This window comes from Lynx rufus, unplaced genomic scaffold (assembly GCF_022079265.1).
Source record: "Lynx rufus isolate CCGP_SWC_20201006 ecotype Redwood Valley unplaced genomic scaffold, mLynRuf1.p SCAF_1, whole genome shotgun sequence".
Classification (NCBI taxonomy): Eukaryota; Metazoa; Chordata; class Mammalia; order Carnivora; family Felidae; genus Lynx; species Lynx rufus.
Window position 1 is genome coordinate 157,545,698 of NW_025814823.1, and position 21,866 is coordinate 157,567,563.

The 21,866-nt window shown below is 38.3% G+C and overlaps 1 protein-coding gene across 1 annotated transcript; it reads left to right on the forward strand.

The window, feature by feature from the left end:
• Positions 1–8,781: 8,781 nt before the first annotated feature.
• RFESD (Rieske Fe-S domain containing) lies at positions 8,782–20,923 on the forward strand. Its single transcript, XM_047072422.1, has 4 exons — positions 8,782–8,868; positions 17,802–17,977; positions 18,123–18,157; positions 19,785–20,923. The coding sequence occupies exons 2-4, from the start codon at positions 17,803–17,805 to the stop codon at positions 20,046–20,048; spliced, it is 474 nt and encodes a 157-aa protein (XP_046928378.1). The 5' UTR covers positions 8,782–8,868; position 17,802; the 3' UTR covers positions 20,049–20,923.
• Positions 20,924–21,866: the final 943 nt, after the last annotated feature.

The window sequence follows — 21,866 nt, forward strand, 5'->3', positions numbered from 1 at the left end:
AGGCATTTTTTCTGCAATTTAATCCTTGCCTTAGCTATGCCTGCTTTCTGAGGTCTTTTTGGCCTTCCTACCTTTACTGAGAATGAATGGAGTGGAATGAAGATGTTGTAAACATGCTTCAAGGTCAAGGAACGGCAACCTGCACTCTGAAGCTCACATCACTGAAGGCCCTTTGGCCTGTGCCTATTTGCCCAGCCTGGCTTGGTACTACTAATGGCCAGTGTTTTGCTTGAGGCTCACCGCAGACAACCTGGTGTTCACTGACCACACTCCCTTCTCTACTGCCTACTTAGAGTTAGGGTCAGCATGTGTATCATTTGCTGGATGCCCAAGACTTGGAGTTCCACTTGGAAGATAAAATTCAGAGTGAACAAGAAATCTTTAAAATCTACAACCTTCACTCCCTTCTTCTGTATACTCAGTTCAGTCCTTCCCTTCTCCTTTCTACAAATCTGTGTTCCTAAAGAGAGTACAATGTGGTCCATCCTCTCAAGATGGATAGCTCGAAGGTAGAGGGCAGCAATTTGGGCACATAAATTTAGTTCAGGTGATGTTAATCCATTTGACTGAACATCTAAGCTATCCCAATCTAGATTTTTATCATTAACTAAAGTTTACACTTTGATCTCTTACTATATCTCTGAGTTGGTTCCAAATTCAGGCAGGGAAAAAAGGTGGTTTCTATTGGGTCCTCTTAATGTCCAATACAAATAAAAGATGATGGCACCTTCCAGAATGGTGGCAACAAATTAAAAAAAAAGTAATTTGAAGTACATTTTAGGAAGTAGAATTGACAAGACTCAGAATTGGATTAGATATGGGGGGATAGCCCAAGGGGTCTTAAGGCAACATTGTGTTTGGGGATTCACTCACTAGAAAGACTCCTGAAACTCATTATATAGTCCTTCTCATGCTAAGATTACTAGAGTGATATTGTAAGGATACAGAGCTGGATGGTAAGGAAAAAGGACACAGGTGGAAAATGGAAGAATCCAAGTGCAGGCTTCCTTATGTTCTCTCCCTCTGGGGAGGGATAACACAAAGCTGACTCTTCTGCCAGCAACGAAAATGCAAAAATAGGTGTGCAATGTTTTTGCCCAGGGAAGCTCGTTAAAGGCTCAGCACCCAAAGGTTTTTATTAGGGCTGGTCATGCAAGCACTTCTGCCTAGCATGCACCAAAGTTCTTGACTCCCAGAAGGAAAGCAGGTCATGGTCAGCATAAACCATATTGTTTGTACAAACAGATGAGTCACAGCGAGGTATCCTTACTATTTAGAGGAAATCTTATTTCAGTAGAGAGAACTATTTTACCAGCCACGTTCCCAGATGTCAGCCAGGGGCCAACCTTACAAGCAGAGCTTTATAAGGAGAGCCATCTTTGGTCAGCTATGTTAACTCTTTTCTGCACAGGAGAAGAAAAGGGGAGATGTGAGTATGGCATCCAGGTTTCTACCTTAAGCATGTGGATGAACAGGGTTGTCACTTATAGAGATGGAGGAAAAAAAGAAGTACAGGTTTACAGGAGAAAATTAATATTTCAACCTCGAACACATAAAACTGATGATAGCTATGAGACGTCAAATTAAATTATGCTTTGGTGTAATCATAAACAACCTTAGAATTTCAGTGGTTTAACACAACAGTTAATTTCTCACTTAAGTTACGTATCTTTTATGGCTTGGTGGAAGGTAGTGAGTGGGGGCTGATGGGTGGTCTCTGTCTCACATAGTCACTCAGGGACCCAGGTCAGTAGAAGTCCATCATCTATAATGTCTGTGGTTGTGACAAAAAAAAAAAAAAAAAGAGAGAGAGAGAGAGAGAGAGAGAGACTGGGGAGGTGGAGTAAGAACTCTTCTATGCTTCAATCTAGAAGGGACACATGACCTCAACCAACTGTAAACAGAGTGGGAAATGTGGGGTAGTGGATGGGATGTTTGGTGAACATCTGCCACAAGTAGGAATGTCACATAGGTATCCACAACAAACTCTCACTTATGTTATGAGCAGATAGGTTGTATTTGAAGCCACCTTTTCTCTTATCTGAATCACAATGGCCTCATAAGGGCAATGTTATCACCCTTTTCTGGTTTGAAAGAGTAAGAAATCCTGATTGGTTGATACTCCTCAAATCACCCTGTAGTGAAACTATCAGCACACTGAGGTCTTCATTATTCACAAAATAGATGATGGTTTAGGATTGAAGGCAGTTTTTGAACTTCTCTGAGAGGAAGAGCTTAGTACTAGAAAAGTCAGCCTAGAAACAGCCTGATGCTCAGAGGACAGAACAGGGGCTCACAATGGTGAGAAGAGACATTTAAAACTATTTTTAGGGCTCCTGGGTGGCTCAGTCACTTAAACATCCAACTTCAGCTCAGGTCATGATCTCTTCTTGGTTCATGAGTTTGAGCCCCACATTGGCCTGCTTCAGAGCCTCTGTCCCCTTCTCTCTCTGCCCCTCAGCCATTCACACACATGCTCTCTCTCTCTCTCTCAAAAATAAATAAACATTAAAAAAAAACAAAAAACTATTTTTAGAGCAAGATATTGGTGAGCAAGTTCACAGAGGAAAAGCTGGAGTTTTCCATGGTAGGTAACAAAACTCATGCCAGGGCTACCACTAGGTGTCAATAGCAGGAAAGGAAAGGATGAGAGAACAAATGGAGGAAGGTTATAGGGGAAGATGCAGATTGGCTCCAAGGAGTGAGAAGGTAGAAAGTGTCTCCATACTTACACTAAAGTTTTCCAAGAATTTCATATTATTACGTGATTAACCCCATTAATACTTTATATAGAAATAAAAGAAAGTTTCTCTCCCTCTTGTGTACATATGCATGTGTAACTACTGAGGTCTTCTGTTTATTCAAAATCAGATTTAAGGTCAAAGAACCTAAGATACGTCTTATTTTAATGCCCAGATTATGTCAAGGCAAAAAAGAAGGACTTTTCATTAGAAACAGCAAATCTTATTTAGCCCTTTCATGACACAAGCTAAAGACTGCTAACACCCTCCATGTGCCATAAAATAATTTGGAATGGCTAATAGATAATGTAATTTACAATAAATCCAAATATATTTTCACTTTGGTAAGGCAGTTCATCAAAACTAGATGATTAGTTTTTGCTTGGATCAGTGCAGTAAATGGTCAAAAGGGAAATTATCCCATAAAATATTACTATCATCCTAAAACTATACTGAACAGAATAGAAATCAGAAGAAACTAGCATTGGAGGCAAATCCATTATGCTGGGTTTCTCAATATTTTATATGTTGAGGCTTACAGAAAAATTGATGAGGAAGACGAACAAGGCACTGCATTTCAGCTGCCTCAGACCCACTGGAACACTCTATGATCTAAGATCAGTATTCAGGACATTAAATATAGATTGTGGTTTTCAACCTTGAGGTCACACTGGAATCACCTGGTAAGTTAGAAAAAAATATGTTAACCCTCCTGCCACCCCAGGTTTCATTGGTCCGGGCATCGTGACTGTCTAAAATTCCCAGGTGACTCTAAGGTATAGCCCAAGTTAAGAACCACTCCATTAGAAGAATATCGGGGACACTTTAAAAAACATGCCAGAGTGAAAGAATGAGGATGGTGGCTTAGGAGGACGCTGGGCTCACCGCGCGTCCTGCTCATCACTTAGATTCCACCTACACCTGCCTAAATAACATAGAAAACCGCCAGAGGATTAGCAGAACAGAGTCTCTGGAGCCAAGCACAGACGAGAGGCCCACGGAAGAGGGCCAGAAAGGATTGGCACGAGATCTTCAATGTGTTGAACAGAAAAAATATGCAGCCGAGAATCCTTTATCCAGCAAGTCTGTCATTTAGAATAGAAGGAGACATAAAGGTCTTCCCAAACAAACAAAAACTGAAGGAATTTGTCACCACTAAACCAGCCCTACAAGAGATCCTAAGGGGGATCCTGTGAGACAACGTACCAGAGACATCGCTACAAGCATGAAACCTACGGACATCACAATGACTCTAAACATGTATCTTTCTATAATAACACTGAATGTAAATGGACTAAATGCACCAACCAAAAGACATAGGGTATCAGAATGGATAAAAAAACAAGACCTATCGATTTGCTGTCTACAAGAGACTCATTTTAGATCTGAGGACACCTTTAGATTAAGAGTGAGGGGATGGAGAACTATTTATCATGCTACTGGAAGCCAAAAGAAAGCTGGAGTAGCCATACTTATATCAGACAAACTAGACTTTAAATTAAAGGCTGTAACAAGAGATGAAGAAGGGCATTGTATAATAATTACAGCGTCTATCCATCAGGAAGAGCTAACAATTATAAATGTCTATGCGCCGAATACCGGAGCCCCCAAATATATAAAACAATTACTCATAAACATAAGCAACCTTATTGATAAGAATGTGGTAATTGCAGGGGACTTTAACACTCCACTTACAGAAATGGATAGATCATCTAGACACACGGTCAATAAAGAAACAAGGGCCCTGAATGACACATTGGATCAGATGGACTTGACAGATATATTTAGAACTCTGCATCCCAAAGCAACAGAATATACTTTCTTCTCGAGTGCACATGGAACATTCTCCAAGATAGATCATATACTAGGTCACAAAACAGCCCTTCATAAGTCTACAAGAATTGAAATTATACCATGCATACTTTCAGACCACAATGCTATGAAGCTTGAAATCAACCACAGGAAAAAGTCTGGAAAACCTCCAAAAGCATGGAGGTTAAAGAACACCCTACTAAAGAACGAGTGGGTCAACCAGGCAATTAGAGAAGAAATTAAAAAATACATGGAAACAAATGAAAATGAAAATACAACAATCCAAACGCTTTGGGACGCAGCGAAGGCAGTCCTGAGAGGAAAATACACTGCAATCCAGGCCTATCTCAAGAAACAAGAAAAATCCCAAATACAAAATCTAACAGCACACCTAAAGGAAATAGAAGCAGAACAGCAAAGACAGACTGAATCCAGCAGAAGAAGAGAAATAATAAAGATCAGAGCAGAAATAAACAATATAGAATCTAAAAAAACTGTAGAGCAGATCAACAAAACCAAGAGTTGGTTTTTTGAAAAAATAAACAAAATTGACAAACCTCTAGCCAGGCTTCTCAAAAAGAAAAGGGAGATGACCCAAATAGACAAAATCATGAATGAAAATGGAATTATTACAACCAATCCCTCAGAGATACAAACAATTATCAGGGAATACTATGAAAAATTATATGCCAACAAATTGGACAACCTGGAAGAAATGGACAAATTCCTAAACACCCACACGCTTCCAAAACTCAATCAGGAGGAAATAGAAAGCTTGAACAGACCCATAACCAGTGAAGAAATTGAATCGGTTATCAAAAATCTCCCAACAAATAAGAGTCCAGGACCAGATGGCTTCCCAGGGGAGTTCTACCAGACGTTTAAAGCAGAGATAATACCTATCCTTCTCAAGCTATTCCAAGAAATAGAAAGGGAAGGAAAACTTCCAGACTCATTCTATGAAGCCAGTATTACTTTGATTCCTAAACCAAAGACCCAGTAAAAAAAAAGAGAACTACAGGCCAATATCCCTGATGAATATGGATGCAAAAATTCTCAATAAGATACTAGCAAATCGAATTCAACAGCATATAAAAAGAATTATTCACCATGATCAAGTGGGATTCATTCCTGGGATGCAGGGCTGGTTCAACATTTGCAAATCAATCAACGTGATACATCACATTAATAAAAGAAAAGATAAGAATCATATGATCCTGTCAATCGATGCAGAAAAGGCCTTTGACAAAATCCAGCAAACTTTCTTAATAAAAACCCTTGAGAAAGTCGGGGTAGAAGGAACATACTTAAACATCATAAAATCCATTTAGGAAAAGCCCACAGCTAACATCATCCTTAATGGGGAAAAACTGAGAGCTTTTTCCCTGAGATCAGGAACACGACAGGGATGCCCACTCTCACCGCTGTTGTTTAACAGAGTGTTGGAAGTTCTAGCATCAGCAATCAGACAACAAAAGGAAATCAAAGGCATCAAATTTGGCAAAGATGAAGTCAAGCTTTCGCTTTTTTGCAGATGACATGATATTATACATGGAAAATCCGATAGACTACACCAAAAGTCTGCTAGAACTGATACATGAATTCAGCAAAGTTGCAGGATACAAAATCAATGTACAGAAATCAGTTGCATTCTTATACACTAACAATGAAGCAACAGAAAGACAAATAAAGAAACTGATCCCATTCACAATTGCACCAAGAAGCATAAAATACCTAGGAATAAATCTAACCAAAGATGTAAAAGATCTGTATGATGAAAACTATAGAAAGCTGATGAAGGAAATTGAAGAAGATATAAAGAAATGGAAAGACATTCCCTGTTCATGGATTGGAAGAATAAATATCGTCAAAATGTCAATACTACCCAAAGCTATCTACACATTCAATGCAATCCCAATCAAAATTGCACCAGCATTCTTCTCGAAACTAGAACAAGCAATCCTAAAATTCATATGGAACCACAAAAGGCCCCGAATAGCCGAAGTAATTTTGAAGAAGAAGACCAAAGCAGGAGGCATCACAATCCCAGACTTTAGCCTCTACTACAAAGCTGTAATCATCAAGACAGCATGGTATTGGCACAAAAACAGACACATAGACCAATGGAATAGAATAGAACCCCAGAACTAGACCCACAAACGTATGGCCAACTAATCTTTGACAAAGCAGGAAAGAACATCCAATGGAAAAAAAAACAGTCTGTTTAACAAATGGTGCTGGGAAAACTGGACAGCAACATGCAGAAGGTTGAAACTAGACCACTTTCTCACACCATTCACAAAAATAAACTCAAAATGGATAAAGGACCTGAATGTGAGACAGGAAACCATCAAAACCCTAGAGGAGAAAGCAGGAAAAGACCTCTCTGACCTCAGCTGTAGCAATCTCTTGCTCGACACATCCCCAAAGGCAAGGGAATTAAAAGCAAAAATGAATTACTGAAGATAAAAAGCTTCTGCACAGCAAAGGAAACAACCAACAAAACTAAAAGGCAACCAACGGAATGGGAAAAGATATTTGCAAATGACATATCGGACAAAGGGCTAGTATCCAAAATCTATAAAGAGCTCACCAAACTCCACACCCAAAAAACAAATAACCCAGTGAAGAAATGGGCAGAAAACATGAATAGACACTTCTCTAAAGAAGACATCCGGATGGCCAACAGGCACATGAAAAGATGCTCAACATCGCTCCTCAACAGGCAAATACAAATCAAAACCACATTCAGATACCACCTCACACCAGTCAGAGTGGCCAAAATGAACAAACCAGGAGACTATAGATGCTGGAGAGGATGTGGAGAAACGGGAACCCTCTTGCACTGTTGGTGGGAATGCAAACTGGTACAGCCACTCTGGAAAACAGTGTGGAGGTTCCTCAAAAAATTAACAATACACCTACCCTATGACCCAGCAATAGCACTGCTAGGAATTTACCCAAGGGATACAGGAGTACTGATGCATAGGGGCACTTGTACCCCAATGCTTATAGCAGCACTCTCAACAATAGCCAAATTATGGAAAGAGCCTAAATGTCCATCAACTGATGAATGGATAAAGAAATTGTGGTTTATATACACAATGGAGTACTACGTGGCAATGAGAAAGAATGAAATATGGCCCTTTGTAGCAACGTGGATGGAACTGGAGAGTGTTATGCTAAGTGAAATAAGCCATACAGAGAAAGACAGGTATCATATGTTTTCACTCTTATGTGCATCCTGAGAAACTTTACAGAAACCCATGGGGGAGGGGAAGAAAAAAAAAAAAAAAGAGGTTAGAGTGGGAGAGAGCCAAAGCATAAGAGACTCTTAAAAACTGAGAACAAACTGAGGGTTGATGGGGGGTGGGAGGGCGGGGAGGGTGGGTGATGGGTATGAGGAGGGCACCTTTTGGGATGAGCACTGGATGTTTTATGGAAACCAATTTGACAATAAATTTCATATATTGAAAAATAAATAAATAAATAAATAAACCAAAAATAAAAAATAAAAAAATAAAAAACATGCCAGACTCAACTAGCTTCCAGCTTTGAATACAAGTGGGAGGTGTTGTTTTTCATTTGTTTTCAAATTCACAAAGTATACAGAGAAACAGCAAAGTTCAAAAACTTATCTACCACCTCTAATGCAACCAGTTAAGTTTTAAAAAAAAAATCTTATAAAAAGCTTACGTACATACATATCTATTTGTATCATGAGAAATATTTTTATTTACACCAAAGAATTGTGTATTGTATCCTTTCCTTTTTAATATTAATTACATTCATGATATCTCATGAGTATGTGGCTACAAAGTAATTCACATGTCTACACCATATTTTATTTGACCACCATTCCCTTCTTGCTGATCACTTTAGCTATTCTTAATTCTTTCGTGGCAGTAAGCATCCTTACACATAGATTATACGCATCGTGATGAACTTCTGTAAATATTTTATAAGGTAAATTCCTGAGACTGAGATCGTGGATGCATGTAAAATGTGGATACATGTAGTGAGATTAACACATATTTTAAAATAGATGCTACCTACGGTTGTCAAGCACACTTTCACGACTGTCAGTTCGGAAGCCTCGGCAGAGCGCGGTTGACCAGCGGCCAGCTGGGGACCGCGGTCCTCAGCCCGCAGGGCCACTGAGGCAGTCTCCGAGGGCAGGCGCTCTCGGGTCACGTGGGCGGTTTGCCCCGCCTCGCGGAAGCTCCGAGCCTCGGTCGGAGGCCTAGCTCCCGCAGGAGAGTCACGCGGCCTCCGCTGCTGGCAGGACTTGCGGAGGCGGAGCAAGGGACTAAAGGTAAATTCAGCTCTAGCGGCGGGGTTGGGCGGGGCTCGCGAGCGCCGCTGTTTCCGGCCGGGCTGCGGGCCTCAGGTCGGGCTTCCGCCGGCGGTGCCGGCGGTGGTCTGGAGCTGGTGGGGCGTGCTGTCGTCTGGCCTATGGTCCCGGCCCTTCTGAGCGTTGTGGCTCTGCCAGGAGTCGTCTCGCGTTCGTTAACCGTTAATCTCTGGACTGGCTTCCGCCCAGTCACAGCGAGGCCCTTCGGGCTTGTTCACCTTACAGTCTGGGCCCACCCGGGACCTGCCGCCTGTGTGGGGCAGGCGGGGCGTTTTTAGCTTTCCTGGCTTCTCTGCGTACCAAATCTGCTCCGCGGTTTCTGCAGCCCAGGCCGTGGTAGATACTGGTCTCCTGAAGTCTGTAGGCGCAACAGTCCAGAACCTCTGGACAGCCACGTGTAGCCTGTGCCCGGGGTTCCTGAGCGCCTCTCTGTATAACTACTGTAGACGGTCTTTACTAAGATGTTAAATACACTTTCAAGTCGTGCGTTAATTTGTCAGAACTGGAAGGGCCTTAGAGATGACAGCTAACATGGTTAGAGGTCCGGTCCTGCTATAAAACACTTGATTTGTAGTGAGCGTTCATTTCTCTTCACGTCCCTATGTGGCAGATCATTCTTACAGACGTGCAAACTGCAGCACAGGGAAATTAAGCAACTTGCCCCAAATCACGCAGAGCCAGGATTCAAACCGAGATGAACTCACCAGTGATTACAGATTTCTAATAGCAGGGATGATGGTAGTAAATTCCAGAGCAGCTACATGACTTTATTAAATGATTAGGGAACTATTCCGCTTTAAACATCTGTTGATGCTACTCTTGTGACATTAGCTTTCCTAAAGTAAAAAAAAATTCAGAACCATGTTTGGTGATAAACGTACATCTATGTATATATACATACACAGGTATCTTTATTTTGCTAAAAGGCTTTGTACCTTTAAGACAGTTTACTTGCAGGCCACGTGTTTTTATAAACCCATGGATGCTGCTTAGATGAAATGTTAAGATGTATACACTGTGTTCACTGAATATAGACTCAGAAGATGTAGGTTTGAATCCTGAGTGCTACTTTGTGGGTTTTGAATCCTGACTGCTACTTTTGTTAAAGGGGATCCTTTACCCTTAGTTTCCTAATCTGCAAGATAGGTATACTACTTACCCCTTGGCGATAGTGAACTCCTGTATGCAAACAGTCCAAGTGGGTGGCCACTCACTGAAGGATAACTAGTTTTATCTATAATATTCTGCCATCCAAAGAGATGCAAAACTAATATCTAAGGCTGGTCTCTTCTCTGAACCTAAAAACAAGGGTGTCACCCTGGAGCTATGCATTCTGATAATGTGTAGGTCAAGGCTCCAGACTTAGTAAAAGCACCTTTGTCAGAGATCAAGAGGAATAACAAGTAAGTTCTTTTAATTTCATGTCTCTTTTGTCTCCAGTGTCTTATGGAAACTTATTTATTTTTTTAATTTAACCTGAATGGATTCCCTATGCTGGAAAAGTATCTAATAGAGACTGAGGATCTATTGAACTAATCTGTAATTTTATATGGTGTTAGCACCTTTAGAAACCTATTTTAGGCACGGGCCAAAAAAATACTTCTTAAGGAGGAAAATGGAACAAAATGGCTAAATTTTTCAGAAGTGACTTTGCTTGATCTAGTCCCCAAACAGCACAGACCGGTTAATTTTTCACTTTCTTTTTAGTTAAGATTCTGCTATCTTAAAGTAGACTCAAAATGAGGAAATGTATGGGAGCATATGAATAGTGCATCAAAGTAACAGTAACTAAGGTGAATACATTGACTCTTATTATTGTCTGAATGGACCATGATATTCACAATATTTAATTAAGAATAATGTGGATGTTAATTATAAATATTACTAGCTATCATAAATACATATGACCATTATTTGAAGGGTATGATAATACTTGCCTAAGCAAAAAGCAAGACTGTAATCATAGTTCTCTGAAACCTTTTATCATTTAGCCCAGCGTTCTCTGCTCATTTCTTATCAGCTTGTGCAAAGTTCACTGCAGTTTTCCTTGGGGTGCAAACCCTGCTAAAACTGTATGTTCGAAGAGACTGAAACTTGAGGAAGGATTGTATTGGGTTCTCATTTCTTTGGAAGTCTGGAGAACGTAATTAACTTTTCATGCTGCACATTTCATATATTTTACTTGCTTGATACTAGTATTTCTTTTCTAACTTTTTGCCTGGACAAAGAAAACTAAATATTCATTTATTTCCCCTTTCTAGTGCCAAGTTTTTAGAGAAGCTGAACAAAATTCTCAGTCCATTCATGATCTTTCTGCAGAGGCACGTTTTCTGAGGATAGAAAGTGCCATTTTATCCCGTTTCTTGGTTTTGGGATCATCTATTACATAAATGTAAAGTAGGATACAACTTATAAGCTAAAAGAGTAATTTTAAATATAAGACTAAATGTTACATTTTTAGGCATTTAAGAAATTCCGTGTTTTCTATCCCCTTGCTTTTCTTTATAAATTTACTCCATCTACATGTATCCATCAATGATATATTGTTTTGTTTTGCCCATTTTTGCACTTGGTAAAAATAGAAGCATACTCCGAATTCTTTAAAAATTGTTTTCCTTTAAAGTTATATTTTTGAAGTTAATCCAACTTGATGCATCCAGACATTTTTTACTGCTACATTGCATTCCATTGAATGAATGTGAAAATTCTCCATTCTACTGTTGATGCATTTTGAGTTTTTTCCCATCGTTTGCTGTTATAACCACTCCTGTGATTATCTCTTAGTGTACCTCTGCATGTTTCTCTGGAGTGTACTTAAAGGGGGATTAATGGATCGTGAATATGTTCGACTTTACTAGGTCATGCCAAATTGTGGTAGCACTAATTAATGTCATCACTATCAATTTCTCCATATCCTCACCAATACTTGCTATAATTTTTGCCACTCAATTGGATAGAAAATAGCATCCCATTTGTGACTTTGCTTTGCATTTCTTTTACTTTTTCCTTCTGATGAGGTTGAGCATCTTTACATGTAATCACTGGCCATTTACACTTCCTCATCTATGCAATGTTTGTGTCTTTTGCCCGTTTTTCTGTGTGTGTGTGTGTGTGTTTGCACTTTACTGGTATAGTAAAGTCCTTCATACTTTCTGAGTCGTCATCCTTAGTCGGTTATACGTGTTGCAAACTCCACATTTCTTGTTTTTTTCTTCAGCCTGTTTCAGTTCATCTGTTCCCTTTTATCTTATCTTTATTGCCCCTCTGTCTGTTCTGTCACAAAATGTGATAAAGGCTGCACATCCAATGCTGTGGAGTAAATACTACCACCTGAGCAATTTGTATACTTTGGGTACCTGCCAATATCAAGCAAAACAAGATAATTGTTTAGGGATGTGGTAATCCAGCCTTCTGTTAGCCACAGCTAATCCAGGAAATTATGGCATGGCCCTCATTGCCTTTTCTTAAAAATACTATATTTTTGGTTTTTTTTTGTTATTGTGAAATGATTTTCAGTTTTTTAATTTGAGTATAGTTGACACACAATGTTACATTAGTTTCAGGTGTACAACATAGTGATTCAGCTTCTCTGTATGTTAGCTGTGCTCACCACAAGTGTAGCTACCATCTGTCACCGTACAACACTATTACAATATTATTGACTGTATTCTCTCTGCTGTGCCTTTTATTCTCATGACTTATTCATTCCATAACTGGAGGTCTGTATCTCCCACTCCCCCTTACCAATTTTGCCATTCCCTAACCCCCTTCCCTTTGGCAACCATCAGTTCTCTGTGTTTATAGGTCTGATTCTGCTTTTTGTTTCTTTGTTTATTCATTTGAGTGAAATCACATGGTATTTGTCTTTCTCAGTCTGATTTACTTATTGTGAAATAATTTTTTAAAATAGCATATGTTATGTTTTTCCATCATGTAAAAAGCAACTAGGTTAGAGCAGGAATTAACAGTGCAAACTTCAGAGTACAGACTTGACATTTCTATAATTTCCTAAGATTGATTTGTGTAATGCTTTCCTTTATACCTTGAATTCAAAGTTCCTTCCTGCCTCTCGTCATCAACACACATGCACACACACAAACATCCCTCATCCTACACCTCAGTTTTGGAGCACAGGCTGATGTAATATCTAGTATCTATGTTCCTTGTGGCTCAGAATTACCCTTCTCAAAACAGTAGCCTGTGAAGTCCTTCATCTAAGGCTCTCTCCTAACACATTCACATGGAGATTTTTTACTTCTAAATAATAATTTCTGTTTTACAAACTTATCCATGCTCTTTTTCTCCCAACATTTCCAGACTTCCAATCAATCAGTCATACAAGATTAAATAAATATTTAGAAAAGTCATCAGAAAGCCTGGAGCCTCTGCCATAAAACACATATTCCCTCTTGTTGGGAGGAGATTGGGTCTACAGCTTATGACCATTCTAATCTATATTCATCAAGGTCCAAGTGCCCTTTTTAAAGAGGTTCCACAAGGGGCACCTGGGGGGGCTCAGTCATTTAAGCGTCCAATTTCGGGTCAGGTCATGATCTCCTGGTTCATGAGTTCGAGCCCCACATCAGGCTCTGTGCTGACAGCTCAGAGCCTGGAGCCTGCTTCGAATTCTGTGACTCCCTCTCTCTCTGTCCCTCCCCTGCTCGTGTGTGCTCTCTTTCTCTCAAAAATAAATAAACATTTAAAGAAATTTTTAAAAGAAGTTCCATATATGCATTTATATGTAAAATGTTAACCTAAGACGAGTGAAATCAAAATGGCAGTTTCCTGTTCTCAAGGAAAGTTACATCATCACTCTGTATAACTTCCTTTGAAATATGACATTACTGTATTTGAAGAGGAGGTGGATTAGGAAGGATTGGTCATCTTCCTAAAATTAGAATATTTGAAGTTGACATGTGATTTATAATTTTGTTAAATATCTTAAATTATAGGCAACTGTATTCTGTTTAACACCATGAGCACTCCATGGCAACCTTCCTTTGTTTAACAGCATCTGGGTCTCTACAACTATCATGGGCCATCACTTTGATTCACTTCCTTTCCTTTTCTATATGTAATTCCTTATCTTGTATCAGGCAGAGTTGGATACCTCTCACGTTATCTGCAGCTTTCTCATTTCCCAATCTGATGAAATCCATAAAATAATTAAACTGTTAAAATGGACCTGAAACTGGAAATGTTGAGTAAAACCTAGCCTTGCCACAACCTTTAGAGTGGTTGTTACATTTTGTTTTGGAAGGCTTGTGTCAACATAAACATCTATTGAGACATTATGACTGAAGAGTTATTTTGGATTGAAAATGAACATATAAGCCATTTTTAAGGCTGATTGTGTGATTAATTTTGAAATAATAGCTCCTAAATGTCATACAGTGATGTATATAAATCATTATTTTGATTGAAGGGCTAGATCAGACCTATACAGAGAGCCAGTCTCAATATGAACAATATTGAAAGATTTCTTAGTCTTATTTTTCTCACCTTTCAATTTCTATATTTGGCCGAAAGGGTATTTAAGAATCTAATAGACAAACTTTAAAGATACTAGGAAGAAAAGTAGTAATAATAATTCTGGATGTAAACTCTTACTTGGAATTTAACCACTATTTTATTTCTAGGAGAGTGGAGGTTAAGGAAATAAGGAAAATTACAAGGAGAAAAGTAGTCCAACCCTTCATGAAAGAACCAACCTTTTGGGACAATTTCCTAGGAAGTCCATATTTTCTTCATGTATTGTGTAATACACATAGAGGTGGCCAGCATTAGAATGGATTTCACCTCATTGCCTGCCTTCCTGCAGGCAGTGGATCACCACTTACTTATCATTTGAGGAAAATGTAGGACAGAAAAGTAAACACCAAGTGAATGTCATTTGATTAACAGTATATTGGACACATACTGGTCTTGCCTCTCTTCAGGCTCTCTTCCACTTGATCTTTAACTGTTGATGCACCTCAGGAATTATATTAGACCTGTCTGTACTCCCTCTCCAACTTACTCCATTGAATTCTGTAACTTTTCAACTCTCAAATTTCTCTCTCTTGTGATTCTCAACTCTAGTTTCATATATCCAACTGTAGACATGATATCTCTGTCTAGAGTCTTTTAGTTACACCAAACTCAGTATGTGCAAAATGTAGCTAGTTCTTGATTTTCCATTTCTGGAAATACCATTCCATTTTCAGTCTTTCCTATCATAGTTACAATCTCGCTGGTTGCACAAAACTAAAACCTGGGAGCTACCCTTATTTATTTTCTGTAGCTCCTTTATTCCTGTTCACAAGCCCAACCTCTCTGCTCTTACTCAGTTTCCTCACTATACAATTAAAATAATACCTTTTTATAGTAACATGTTAGGATATTAAATGAGTTAAGTAAATGTAAAGTCTTAAAACAGTACTTGACATTTAATTAGCACAGTGTAATTGTGGCTACTGCTATTGTTGTTGTTGTTGTTGTTACTTTTTCACCCCCACAAAATCAACACCCTGGTCTAAACCACCATATTCTGTCCTGTGGATCACTACAATAGCTTTCTGATTTCTGTGTTTCCACTCTTGTTTGGGTACAATCTATTGTCCACACAGCCAGGGCATTCTTTTAAAAACAGATCATGTCATCTCTGCCTGCTTTACACCCTTTAACGCATTCCCTTTGCCCCTACAATAAAATTCACACACAGTACTGCATGACCTGGCTCCTGTTTGTTTCACCAAGCTCACTTGTTATGGTCCGGTCTCCTATCTGTTCCTCATTAGCCAAGTCTCCTTTCCTCAGGTTTTCATATTTGTTGTTCCTCGGCCTGGAATGCTCTTCCTTCAGCTCTTAGAATGTCTGGTTCATTTGCATTTTTCAGGTTCTAGCTCAACTGTCATTTCAGAATCATCTTCCCAGCCTATTCTTTGCAAAATGGCCTCCCCTTTTCTCTCTCATATTACACAGTTCATTTTATTCATGGTTGTTATGGTAGTGTGTAATTATATCATTTGTGTATTTGTTTACTGGTATTTATTTGTTGGTCTCACCAACTAGAATGTAATATCTAGAAGAAAGAGACCTTATCTCTTTTACTTCCTTGAAGTGCTAGTCACATAGTACGTGTTGAGAAAATATTTGTCAAATGAATGATAATCTCTGACAAGAAAAGAGAACTTTGCAAAAGGAGAATCTGAAGATCTATTGTTGAAATTTTCTTTTCATTTTGTAATTCTGTGCTAAAGATTACTGTCAATAGTCCCTTCTTGAGAAATTTTCCCGCTTACTTTTTAGACATATATTCCTCCCTAAATAGATTACAGAGAAATTTGTCCATCAATGATCCAAAGAAAAAGTAGGTTGTGATTAGATGTTACCATGAACTTTTAGTTTCTTTCATATAATAAAGGGGTTGAAGTAGCCCTGCTCCAAGGTAATGGTCTGGGTACATACAAGATCTCATGCCCAAATGCTGTAGGCAGCCTCTTTTCTGTCCACTCACATTGGGGAGTGAGCTTGCCTTATGCCACTTGTGGAGCTGGACATTGTCTGGATAGTTGAAGGTTCCCATTCTCCAGCAGAGGGCAGAAACCATGAAGGAATATCCAAAAATGCATTATTAAGAAATAAAAAGTAAAACTCTTTGAGTGGTCTCAGTTTGCGTTTTGTGATTTTTATTTCATTACATGCAAAGATTCAAAATATGCTCTTGCCTGGGGAAGAAAGCTGTTTGTCAACCCTAAGGTAATATTATATGTGGTTCTTTATACTTTTTGAAAGTTATAGACCACCACAATCTCTATCCTGAGAGGAAAAGCAGGAATGTTTCCAGAAAAATTGGTGATTACAACACTAATGGAAAGAGGGTGGCGAGAAGAAGAAAGATTTGGGGTTAGGAGTGAAGAAAGAAAAATACAGCAATTCTTGGCAAAACAGGATATATAGTTTTTTGTTTTGTTTTGTTTTGTTTTCCAGAAACTGTCATAGAATAAAACTTAAATACTCCCCCTATGGGACACCCTCAGGAAAGTCCTCTAGAGGCTGACACTCCTGACACTGATGTATCGTGATGTTTCCTTCTCACATGGAATTAACAGACTATGACTGTGTTCTTAAAGTATACAAAGGTCTCTTTGAAAGAGCTGCTTTCAAAGAAGTAGCCTAAACATCTGTGCTGAGAAAAAATATATTCAGAGTACCTGGAAATTCTCTACTAAAACTTCTTTGTTTAGAAATATATATACATATATTTCTATATATACTTCTATATATTACATACTTCTATAAATTAATTGAAGAGAAAGCCATCTCTTTGAATTCCCAACAAGGCAGAAGAAAGTAATGACAGTTTCTGAGTTAAGAAAATGTAATATGCCCATTCATACCTATCTCCTTATGGCAGAGTAGTTATCTGGTTGATTTCTAAGACTGGCTGTTCACTTCAGGCAAAATCAAATGAATCACCCTACCAAGATCTCAACCAAGAGATCCAAGACTGTTCAGACTATCAAAGAATCCTACCTTCAGAAGAAGGTTGAAAACAACACTGGTAACTGGCTGTTGTTTAGCATTGAATTGATAGGGAATAAAAGGACAATGAAACTTAACTCTTTGGGTCTTGGGACTTTGAAATATACACCTTACCCATTGAAATGAATCTAATATGAGTCCAGCCTCAAAGTGGGGAATCTTCCCTAATTTGGGCAAGCTTTAAGAGTCTCTAACTTGAAATTATGACCATGACCCAGTGTGTATAAATGTTTTATTTTGTATAGCTACCAAAAACAAAAACAAAAACACCATCCACCAGTCTTAGAGAAATCAAACGTCTATTACAGTATGATTCTCTCCATAGCCAAACTAGTGAAGACTACTTGCTTTTTGTTTTGTTCGACTAGCATGGATCTTGATGGCTCTGAACAAGATCCTGAAGTGAAGGAATATTCTCCTGTCTGTGTTGGCAGAGAAGATGACATTAAAAAATCTAAAAGAATGACAGCTGTTGTCCATGATAGAGAAGTGGTCATTTTCTACCACAAAGGAGAATATCATGGGATGGATATTCGCTGTTACCGTAAGAGTTTTTTTTTCATTTGTAAACCTTGTATTTGTTTACTAACCACAAAACTATCAAAATTTCAGGTGTTTTTTGTTTTTTTGTTTTTTTTGTTTTTTTGTTTTTTTTTAGTGACTAGATGTAATATTCAATTCCTTTTCAGACTCAGGAGGGCCTTTACATTTGGGAGAAATAGAGGTATGTAAAATCTATTCTCTACAAATTCACATTTTATTTATATTGTCTCATTCTGTATGCAAAAAAATTGTATTTGAGTTTTAACTGTCTTTTAATGCTTTGAGTATAATTGCTAATATTCTAGAAATTTACAGTCCTACAATGTAGAGAAAACTATTTCACAGATAAATATGAGAAGTATGCATGTCTTCTGACCTAACAATTATACTCTGATATCTACCCTGCAGATGTAATTGCACAAATGTTTAAGAATATATAAAGGAGAGGTTTACTGTGGCATTATTTGTCATAATGAAAAATTGAAGGCAACCTAAATGTTTTAACAATAGGAAACAGTTTCAATAAGCCATGAATAGCCATGCTGTGGAAAACTGTGCAGCCACTAAATTAATGAGGCAGATTTTTGTGTGTTGGTATGGAGGGATGTCAGCAGTATATCTCTGAGCAGAAAAAAGCAAGCCATAGAATAATAGGTCTAATGAAATCCAATTTTTTAAATAAAAAGTAACATTCACTTTTTACTTTTTACTGCACAGTTTGATTTTTTCGGTGATTATATATTACCTGTATAATGTAGTAAAAATGTGTGTATTTAAAAAAAAATTTTTTTTAAAAGGCTTATCTGAGGAGGGAATGGGGGAACTGTCTTACTTCCAAACTAGCTAGCCGCCTAATTTGTTTTCTACTTCATAAAACTGATCTCTCTCCCTCCTTCCCTCCCTCTCCTCCCTGAACAGTACAAAATGAATGCTTAAACTTAGTGTTCCACTCTCTCTACACTTCATATCTACCTATTTCCACACCTGTCCTCATGTTAAAGGGCATACATTATGAACATGAATGTATGAATTATGAAAATGTGAATGTTTGTTGACAGTTCTGTGGGGGTACAATATCAGCACTCCTGCACTTCTGGTGTAGAGAAAAAGGTAAGCACGTGGTGATGATAATGTGAAAGAATTTCCCTGAGTTTTGGACCATAATGAGAGCTCTAAGACTTTGCTCCTCCAAGTGTGATCCATAGACCAGCAACACTGGTGTCACCTGGGAGTTTGTTGGAACCACAGAATCTTGTACCCTACCCTAAGCCTACTGAACTTAAACAAGATCCAGGGGATTCCCATGCTATTTAAAATTTGAGAACCACTGACTTAAGACAGTTAAAAAGTTGAGAATTGACTACTTTGAGTCACAGATCACTCTTCAGTTAACATATACACTCATGCCTTTAGTAACCTTCTTAAATTTATATTTGAAGCTTACTGTGCTCCCAGCGGCTAGAGGAAATTCCTTTAGAAGCACTTGATGCCCTTGTCCCATTTCTGTCAAGGAAGTGACGTTCACATCTAATACATAACAGCATAGCTTCAGTCACATGGTGTAGTTGCCTGAGCTCATTTTCTGATACAGTTCTAACACACTGGGTTTCTAATCAAATGCAAAAGGGACCTGATGACTGCTAAGATTAGGCTCTGCCTTATGCTGAATAATTTGTAAATGGAAGTAAAAAAGAGGAGCTTGCCTGTTCTTTAACCTGGTTATTTTGCAATAGAATCTGTTCTGAGTCTGAGATTTATTGTGAATGTTGGAAATGTCAGACTATTAAATCATTTATTTCCTCCCCCAGGAGTTTGACGGACGACCATGCATAGTTTGCCCCTGGCATAAATACAAAATTACTTTGGCAACAGGAGAAGGACTATACCAGTCTATAAACCCTAGAGATCCATCAGCAAAACCTGAGTGGTGCTCCAAAGGAGTAAAGCAAAGGATTCATACAGTGACAGTGAACAATGGGAACATTTACGTGACTCTTTCTAAAGAACCTTTTAAGTGTGACTCTGATTTTTATGCCACTGGAGACTTCAAAGTAATTCAGAGTTCTTTCTGATAAAATTATATGGCAATGAAAAATGGTATGTGTGTTTGGAAAATATTTTTAGAATAACTTTGCTTCAATACCAAAGAGGATTAATTTTCCCAAAACAGGCACATTTATTACTTACTTTAAAAAAATCACATACATCTGAGCAGTTCAAAGTGATGTAAGGATTATTGTTAAGATCTATAGAATACATTTCACCCAATCCTCTGGACTGATTGGAACCTGAAGGTTATAGGTTTGGAATGTGCATTTTCAGGGTGAAAATAATTTGCAGTAACCACATTGAAAAAGGTAAAAATAAGATCTAATAAGAACCATTGGGGAGGGGGGTAATCCTTATTTTGATGTAGTAGACTTTATCTTGCAAAAGTTTTAATATATACAAACTAAACAAAATAGTGAAACAAACTCTCATCACCTAGCTTCAACAATTACCAGCATTCTTCCATTCTTATTTCCATTCTTATTTCACTGATACCTCCACACACTCTCCATCTCCCCTATTTATTATTACTTTTTAAAAGTAAAATTTAAATACACTGAAATACTTAAATCTCAACTATTCAGTATTTCTAAATACATAGCAGACTTGTTATACTTTAAAAATGTCTCCAAAATGGGGTTGATTTACATGCTTCATTTAAAAATAAGAAACTTATTCAACACTTACATACAACACCTGGTGCTCGTCACAAGTGCACTCCTTAATCCTCATGTACTGCGCATTGAAACCACATAAATCTTGGCTCAGTTTCTCTCTGGTCAAGGCATACACTCCTAAAGTAAGGAAGATACACACAGCTGCTTCCCAGACATGAAGGACGTGAAGTCTCTTACTCAGTGAGCCAAAGTACTGGGAGTGCCTAGATGAAATTGTCAAATAAAGGTGTTCTTTCTTTTTTCAGAATTTCGTGATGTGTGTAGAACTAAGCATTCCGTGTAAATGTTACAGAGAAGAGATATAGGATGTTCTTCCTCGGAGTCCTTTCTGCTGAGTTCACAGGCAGGGTTGATGTTAAATTGGTCCACCCTGTTTTTACATGCCAGTTATTTATGGCCAACACTATTCTGGTTGCCTCGTGCCACACTGTACCAGAACACTCTGGGTGCTTATCATCTAAAATGCGGCAGCATATAGTAGAATATAAGAATAAGAAGGACCAGAACCAGGATGAACAGATTATGAATTCAGAGAATTCTGTGAGAAAAGCTGTTTGTCAAAATTGGAACTTTGTCTCAAAAGCACAGTAATCTTCTTAGTGGCACAGGATTGAATTAAGGCTCCAAACATAATACTTAACATTCTAAGGGGGCCACCTGGACTCTTTCCCTTGGTTATTGTAAAAATAATAAGTGACTAAAATACTTATCATTAAGGGTCTGCTTACAGAGCCCTTTGCTACATATTACATTTCCTTTTCTGATGGAATATGGGTAACATGAGGTAATATAACACTTGTTACTCATTTCTCAGACTACTAAAAAGCCAGGGCTGGACTTTTTGTAAATATTGTTCATGGCAGTAGCTATTTACCAGGTACAGGAAATGTATGTACCATCACTGGATGGGCACATCTTCGCCTATTATATCAGGTGCTGATCCTCCAATGACCAGTCAGGTCTTAACATGTGTCCAGAACTTAAAACACATGGAAGAAACCTAAGTACCTTCTGCAGGCAAAACAGTGGCCCTCATTTGCAGGACCAGTTACAGAAGCATCCTCTCTCAGAAGCCAGTGGCAACAATGAGTAACATTAACTTGATTTCTGGTTCTAAATTTGTTCCTCTAAATCTGGAAATAAAAAATATCATATTCTATCCTT

Coding starts and splice junctions, on each gene's coding strand:
- RFESD (XM_047072422.1), top strand. CDS start 17,803: ATGGATCTTGATGGCTCTGAACAAGATCCTGAAGTGAAGGAATATTCT. Junction 17,978..18,122: donor GATGGATATTCGCTGTTACC/GTAAGAGTTTTT, acceptor ATTCCTTTTCAG/ACTCAGGAGGGCCTTTACAT. Junction 18,158..19,784: donor TACATTTGGGAGAAATAGAG/GTATGTAAAATC, acceptor TTCCTCCCCCAG/GAGTTTGACGGACGACCATG.